We start from the raw sequence: 8,769 nt of genomic DNA on the forward strand, positions 1-8,769 counted from the left end.
TGCGTGTGTACCTGCCTGTGTGTGTAGCCTACCTGCGTGCGTCCGTGCATTCTTTATCAACCATAGACTGCAAATACAAGCCCTATCATCAAGAATTGGCTGTGTATTGCACGGTGTCGCTTTAAAGGGGGCGTTCGGTCGCATATTCCCATTCTGCCAGAGTGTAAATTGAAGAGAGGGACTCATTTGAAGCAAATAGCTGTCCTTGTGCGATTGAATCAACAGCAACAGCGGAGCGCAATGGGAGGTAAATTAGGTTTTTCGATTTGAATAGGCTATGTTATAAAATATCAAAATTGGCTTGAATTCCTCACCAACTTTCAATGATACCGTTATGTTTTTTCATTCCAGAGGCCGAGACGCGTCAGAAATTGCTGCGCAATGTGAAGAAAGAGGTGAGTGCCTTCAGTATTTGCAATGTTTTTAACGACAAATTATTAGAAGCAACCGTTGGTCATGGATCGCTGACAGCAGTTCTGTTGTATTTGGATGCCCAACATAAGATTGTAAAACAGAGACACTGGGAAGTCTGATGTATAAGCTTGAATAAAATGTATCATAAGGATACATGTAGCCTAATAGGATATTATATTCTTTGGGTCGTGATTTTATTATAAAGGATGCGTTCAGGGCCGACATGGATTGAAATACGTGTATATATACAGAGACATAGCAATTATTTGGTATCAGTAGGCAGGCCTAGGCAATAACGCCAAGATCAATGTAGCAGTAATGGATCTGTTATCTGTGCATGACGTGAATACGTGTGCATGTCACAGTGCAGAGCCAAAAGCAGCATCATTAGGATTATTGATAACAGCTCTTACGTGTGTTTTTCTTTTATCTGAATGCTAATGCTGTAATGGAGGGCAACTCAATTCACTGGGCATGCTCATATCTCGGATAGCCTATATATAAAACACCCGTAATCAATTGATCAGATGATATCTTGCTTCATCCTGTGTCTAGAAATTAGGCCTAAAGGATGTGGTCACACTTTATTGGGATAGTCCAGATAGTGGTAACACTTTATTTGGATCTTCCAGATGCTCTACAGATGGTCATAATATCAACAAACTATCTGTTGATAAGAAACTGATTGCTAAGGTTATGGTTAGGTTTAGAATAAGGGTTAGGGTAAGGGTTAAGTTTAGGGTTAGGGTTATGGCTGGGGTTAGGATTAGTAGATAGTAAATTGAAATGTTACTGGTAGATTGTTTGTAGAGCATCTACAGATGGACTATCCAAATAAAGTGATAAGGATGTTGCTCTTGTGACATAAAGTCACAGTTTATTATTTGGGGACTCCTCGCAGTTATCTGTTAGCTACAGCCAGACCATTCTTCAAAGGAAAATTGTCTGGCTTATGGTATAGTTGGGCTGCAGCACTACAGGAACCTGAAAGGGAGAGAAGAGACCAACTCCCTGTCTGGCTTATTTTCCCTGCAGCTGCATGCTGGTGGGTCCTCTGTTCTAGCTCCATTTATGAGATGTTATTTTATTTTGCCCTGATAGAAAACTAAAAGTAAAAGGGCATTATTAGCAGCATATTGTATTGTGTTCTAATTTGTACGGATAGCCCTGTCCATCTTTGTGCCATTTTCTAGATGATAGAAAAACAGTCTCTCTCTCTCACACACACACACACACACACACACACACACACACACACACACACACACACACACACACACACACACACACACACACACACACAAACAGGCAGTCGCACACATGCACACAGGCACATGCAAGAGAAACACTCTTATTCTGCCAAGTTATTGGCAGCAATTCTTCCCGTCATATGAAGGCAATCATTGGTCACATGCCCCCTGGGAGGGTAAACAGGAGTGTGACGGTTGCATGTGGAGGCCACATCACACAAGGGACATGACTAGCACCAGGTCATGCAGCCAGGAAGAGGGTCCTAGTTGGTGATAGTAAATGTATACTGTATCTCAAACCCAGACTTTTTTTCTTCAGTTTTTAGTAGATTTGATTAAATTTGTATCAATTTCCTCGCAATTTCTCTGCACTGTATCATTTCATAATCTGGGAATTGGTCACACCATATTTCACTATTCTGTGTTTGTCGTGTTTTATTTTGTGGTTGTATGAGAAATACTAAAATAACATGGGCATCTTCATCAAACAACCTAAAAGCTTTCTCAGAGTTATTTAACTGGAAAATCATTGAAAATATACAATTTAGTCGCTCTTTTTACCCTGGTCAAGCTCTGTCTTGTCTGAAGTGATAAACATCTCCCACCCTGTCTGTATTTAGTCTGTCACTCAGGATCTGCATTCCCTCTCCACCCTCCCTCCGCTTACCCGTGATTATCTATTGTTGCAAAATCACTCCCCATCCTTGCCTCCTGCACTTTGATTTCTTTTCTTTCTGTAGCTCCTCTTGTCAGACCCTGTCTCTTTAAGTGCCTGTCAAATCAAATCCCACCTCACCTTTATGTCTCTTTTCTCTCAGGTGAAACAGATCATGGAGGAGTCAGTGACTCGGAAGTTTGTGCACGCAGACAGCAGCCATATCATATCCTTCTGTGGTGAGTGTGTTCATGTAGTAATATATTACTTATTGAATTTACAGTTCATATGGCTCATGGGAGTTTTGACTTGCTCATTTGGAGTTTTTATGGTTGGTTAACCCCCAATTAAAGGCCCAGTGCAGTCAGTGATTGTGTTTTATATATATTTCCACATAATGAGGTTGGAATAATATTGTGAAAATGATGATATTTCCCTTCTAGTGTAAGAGCTGTTTAAAAAGACGACCTAAAATTTCACCCTGTTTTTGTGGGATGGAGTTTTGGCCTGCCTGGTGACATCACCAGACGGTAAATTAGTTAATAGACAAATAAGAAAGAGACTTCCAAACCTCTGCCAATAACAGCTAGTTTTCAGTTTTCCCCTCCTAGCAAAATTCTTGCTTGAGAAATGACTCTTTGCTAAGAAGCTATTTTTGTTCTTTTTGACCATTTAAATTGAAAACAATCACAGTGAGGTACTTAATTATTACAAGCCCACTGAAGGACTTTAGTGCCACATGGCAGTGCTGTGCTCTAGTGACTGGATGGGAGGGAGGGTGCATGCCATGGTTGATGGGCAGGCCTAGCTGCATAGCTGGTCTGGGTAGGTCGAAGTGTTGATTTCAATTAATGACTGCTTGGCTTACAGTATGTGTAACAGATACTTACCTGCTTGGTTTTTCATCTTTGACCGAAGACCATTACTATTGTAATAAGAGCCAGATAGAAAGAAGTAAGAGATCGTGGCAAGAAATACATTATATTTTTTTGGGGTGAGATGAAAGTAACCTTATCTCCAAAGAGCACCTACCAAAATGTAGGTGGTACTTCTGTGCCACCCAATTACAACCAATGATTACTTGGATAAGAGGACAGACCGTGATAGTAAGAACCCGTGGTCAAAGCATACGCTCCAGTTTTGGAGGAAAGTTCAACGTAGTCTCCATCTGCCTATGGGCATATCATTCCTAACTGGTACTGCAGATCTTACAGATTTTTCCCCATTATCACTGGATTCAGGTTTCCAAAGTTGGTTATTACTTCATTTGCAATATGTCCACCAATTCTTGAAGAACAACCAAATTAAATCATTCGGTGAACTAAGTTCAGACTTTCATCTGCCAAAGTCAGATTTCTTTAGCTATTTACAGCTAAGAGACTATTTACTGAAACACCCCAACTGGGTAAAAATGAAGGGTGAGCCCTCTCTCATAGAAAAACATCTTATCAATACTCAGAAAGGGGCAACTGGTAGTTAATAAATTACAAAACTATACCAATCTATTGCTGTCACGACATAGAGTAATACTCTGCAAAGACCAAGTGGGAATCTCCTCAGTGATTGGGAAAGGGTATGGGGGCTGGACACGCAGTGACCCAGACCCCGCTGCTGATCGGAGATCACACATACTGACTCAAGTTAGTTTGGGGAATGGGTAGGGGAGCTAGACAATAATAATGATGACGCTGACAATTATGTTGACACTACCTCTATTAGGAATTGCTATGCCTGAAAATATACTACAAATACAAGTTAATAAAACAACTAAAAGCAAAGAGCACCTTTCTCTCTCATCGCAGACTCAAGCAGTGCTGCTATTCTCCGTTAACTAAAGAATCACAGTTGGTTTGAACTAGTGCTTTGTAATCTCTTCACAATTGTCCTCCACCCTATCCCTCTGGTGTCACAGCCTCACATTTCACACTTGTGATGTGACACATAGGATTATTGTTACATTAAGAGCACAGCAGTAAGATTATGGAGTCAAAAGTCGGTGGATTATTGCTGGTTGAATTGAACGGAGGTAAATGCCATAGACATTATGTTAATTTCACATAAAGAAAATCTGAGTCAGAACATGTTTTTTTTAAATTAATTTGTCTCATGACTACATTGACATTTACAGAGCAAGTGACATTGGGCATCATCCTGTGAAGTTGAAATGTCAAGCCCTGCCACCTCCTACTACCCCAATCTGTGTACGGTCACATTCTCAACCAAACACAGCTTGATTTTAGGTTGGCACCGGCCACAGCCATAGTAAAGAATAAGAGATGTGTAGGTCCATCTGTGTTACATTTAACTGACAGCAGACACTATGCAAAGGTGTTGATACTACACCTCCACACATCCATGGATATCCTAGCAACCGTAAACAGCGTTTGTCAGTTTTTAGTCTATTTCTGGTCCTGCTGAGAGCCACCTGCACCTGCCCTCTAACCCATCTCTGCTTCCCTGCAGTAGCACTCAGACTGTCCAAGGGTGTTCACTGGGTGCGCCTGAAAATCAAATTAGCAAACTCTGCATGTGGTTTACTTGTTGTTTACAGTTTATGCAATCATGTGTATGTATGCAATCATAGCTTAATGAATATCGCTTTGGGGAAAGTTGGTTTTGAAACCACTCTGTGTGTACTGTTGGTGTCTGTATATTCAATATTATGTGTGTCCGTGTGTCTACAGCTGTAGTGGAGGCATGTGTGCTCCACGGGCTGAAGAGGCGAGCAGCGGGCCTCCTTTGCAGTAATAAGGTAGCAGCACTTTTCATGAAGGTGGGGAAGAGCTTCACCCCGGCGGAGGAACTCTGTCAGAAGGTCCAGGAACTAGAGCAGCTCATCGAGACCAAGTAAGACATTGATCTTGGCTAGTCATTACTCCTAAGCCCCCCCCCCCCACACACCAATATGCCATAAATTAATACAAAATGTATATCAAACACTCCTCTCTGTATTCTCCAGCAGACAGGCTCAACTAAATAATGGCAGTGTTCAGAAGCAACCCGGAGTGACCAACCTCCCCCCTCAGGGCTTGAGGAACCTATGGATCCGCACTGCTCTCATGGAGAAGCTTCTGGACAAGATTGTCATGTACCTAGTGGAGAACAGCAGGTTAGCATTCAATCAACAGATCAGATTCCAGCTGAAAGTCTGACATTGTGTTTGATCTTACAAATACCAACAGTCGTAGCTGCTCAATATGTATACTACAGATGTCCGATCTTAATTTGATCACTCTTTTGTCACATTTTTCCCCCTGCGCATCAGGAAATTTCAAATGAGCCTTGTGATTTACATACATTCACTGAAAATCCTCATTTCTCTTTATCTCCATGTGGGAACAGTCCAGTTATTTCGGAGCAGTGCCAGCCATCAAAATCATCCTCCCTCTCTCTCAAACTCTAAAAGCACTAGACACGCCTCCCGGGTGGCACAGTGGTCTAAGGCACTGCATCGCAGTGCTAGCTGTGCCACCAGAGATTCTGGGTTCGAGCCCAGGCTCTGGCGCAGCCGGCCGCGACCGGGAGGCCCATGGGGCGGCGCACAATTGGCCCAACGTCGTCCGGGTTAGGGAGGGTTTGGCCGGCAGGGATATCCTTGTCTCATCGCGCATCTAGCGACTCCTGTGGCGGGCCGGGCGCAGTGCACACTGACCAGGTCGCCAGGTGTACGGTGTTTCCTCCGACATATTGGTGCGGCTGGCTTCCGGGTTGGATGGGCAATGTGTCAAGAAGCAGTGCGGCTTGGTTGGGTTGTGTTTCGGAGGACGCACGGCTCTCGACCTTCGCCTCTCCCGAGTACGTACGGGAGTTGCAGCGATGAGACAAGACTGTAACTACTACCAATTGGATACAATGAAATTGGGGAGAAAAAAAGGGGTAACATTTTTTTTTTTTAAATACATTTAAAAAATAAAATAAAAGCACCAGACAGAATATTAATAAATGTCCTATTGTTACTGTAGGCCTATAGCTCCTATTACTGCAACATTCAAATGTACATCAATGTATGTGAAATGCAGCCATACACATCAACAACCGTCGTTTTATATAGCTTAGACAAGATAGATATTGATCTCCACTATGACACTTGTCAAGTGTATCTGAAATGCAGCCCTACAGTAGGCTACACCTAAATTATAGCCTACTGTAACCTATCAAAACTAATACACCTAAACTATAGCCTACTGTAGCCTATCAAAACTAATACACCTAAACTATAGCCTACTGTAGCCTATCAAAACTAATACACCTAAACTATAGCCTACTGTAGCCTATCAAAACTAATACACCTAAACTATAGCCTACTGTAGCCTATCAAAACTAATACACCTAAACTATAGCCTACTGTAGCCTATCAAAACTAATACACCTAAACTATAGCCTACTGTAGGTAGCCTATCAAAACTAATTGCACACATAGGCTTATAATATCAGATGTAAAGACGAGATGAAATTGAGAATAGTGAGGTATCCTACGGAATGGAGTGCAATGGTGCATGAAAGAGTGACTCAGATTTTAAAACCCCAACACTCCCCATATCAACAGTATGTATATAATATATATGTTCTCTATTCTCATACACACATTTTTATATATATATATATATATATATATATATATATATATATATATATATATATATATATATATATATATATATATATAGGGGACAATGCACATTAATCAACATCAATATTACAATAATGCAACATCCATGTAAATGTGCTGGTGTTAGTCAAAAGCTAATTTGCACCCGCAGTCCCAGGGCAGCTAAGGACAATTACACAGTCACAATACACATACTCACTAAAACAATATAAAATATAAATACATTACATCCAATAATATATAATTCTAACGACAACAACAACACTGTCATCAACTGTCGTCTTACATATGAGGAACCACAGATAACTCAGGTGTACAGGTTTGGATAGATTTGAGCCATGTTTTCAATTGAAATGTAAAAGTACAATAATCAGTGCATCTTCTCTAGTCCATGGGCATTGCATTCCAGTATATTGTAGCTCTAACAGAGAAGGCCGATTTTACTGTGTCGAAAAGGGACAACGCAATCCCCTCTAGTTACTGCCCTTGTTATCCTGGAGGTGCTTTCCTTGAGCATGATATGCCGGCATAGGGGTGGAGGGGCAAGACCATGCAGGATCTTAAAGACAAGAAATGTTCTTGTTACTTACAACCTCATGCCAATCGCATTAGCCTATGTTAGCTCAACCGTCCCGTGGACGGGACACCGATCCCAAATAAGTTTTAAAGCTATCCAGACTAAATAAATTATGTTTGTAAATGATATGACAATGGTGGTAACTGTTTGGTTTGTTATCAAAAATCTTAAGTGTTTGTTTGTAGAGTGATTCAATTGGTTTCAGAATAGTAGTTCCTGCTTGTGACCAGCATGTGAGGCAATATCTCAGATGTGGGAAGATCATAGCATTCATATATGTATGTACAGTTGAAGTCGGAAGTTTACATACACTTAGGTTGGAGTCATTAAAACTTGTTTTTCAACCACTCCACAAATTTCTTGTTAACAAACTATAATTTTGGCAAGTCGGTTAGAACATCTACTTTGTGCATGACACAAGTCATTTTTCCAACAATTGTCTACAGACAGATTATTTCACTTATAAATCACTGTATTACAATTCCAGTGGGTCAGAAGTTTACATACACTAAGTTGACTGTGCCTTTAAACAGCTTGGAAAATTCCAGAAAATTATGTCATGGCTTTAGAAGCTTCTGATAGGCTAATTGACATAATTTGAGTCAATTGGAGGTGTACCTGTGGATGTATTTCAAGGCCTACCTACCTCTTTGCTTGACATCATGGGAAAATCAAAAGAAATCAGCCAAGACCTCAGAAAAAGATTTGTAGACCTCCACAAGTCTGGTTCATCCTTGGGAGCAATTTCCAAATGCCTGAAGGTACCAAAACAAAAGTATCTATATCCACAGTAAAACAAGTCCTATATTGACATAACCTGAAAGGCCGCTCAGCAAGGGAGAAGCCACTGCTCCAAAACTGCCATAAAAAAGCCAGACTACGGTTTGCAACTGCACATGGGGACAAAGATTGTACTTTTTGGAGAAATGTCCTCTGGTCTGATTAAACAAAAATAGAACTGTTTGGCCATAATAACCATCGTTATGTTTGGAGGAAAAAGGGGGAGGCTTGCAAGCCGAAGAATACCATCCCAACCGTGAAGCACGGGGCTGGCAGCATCATGTTGTGGTGGTGCTTTGCTGCAGGAGGGTCTGGTGCACTTCACAAAATAGATGGCATCATGAGGATGGAAAATGATGTGGATGGAAAATGATGTGGATATATTGAAGCAACATCTCAAGACATCAGTCAGGAAGTTAGAGCTTGGTCGCAAATGTGTCTTCCAAATGGACAATGACCCCAAGCATACTTACAAAGTTGTGGC

At 41.2% G+C, this 8,769-nt stretch overlaps 1 protein-coding gene across 2 annotated transcripts in view; it reads left to right on the forward strand.

The window, feature by feature from the left end:
- The first annotated feature begins 1 nt into the window (after position 1).
- The window catches only part of sgsm1b (small G protein signaling modulator 1b), a 22,292-nt gene continuing 13,524 nt past the window's right edge, over positions 2–8,769 (forward strand). Inside the window, exons 1-5 of one of the 2 annotated variants that reach the window (XM_029709025.1) lie at positions 2–247; positions 352–395; positions 2,483–2,558; positions 5,004–5,166; positions 5,279–5,428. In XM_029709025.1, the coding sequence (XP_029564885.1) occupies positions 241–247; positions 352–395; positions 2,483–2,558; positions 5,004–5,166; positions 5,279–5,428 (440 nt within the window). In that variant the 5' untranslated portion in view covers positions 2–240. The remainder of the gene's footprint in view (positions 248–351; positions 396–2,482; positions 2,559–5,003; positions 5,167–5,278; positions 5,429–8,769) is intronic. The other variant, XM_029709026.1, reaches the window with a different exon arrangement.

The sequence above is a fragment of the Salmo trutta genome, chromosome 23, assembly GCF_901001165.1.
Source record: "Salmo trutta chromosome 23, fSalTru1.1, whole genome shotgun sequence".
Taxonomy (NCBI): Eukaryota; Metazoa; Chordata; class Actinopteri; order Salmoniformes; family Salmonidae; genus Salmo; species Salmo trutta.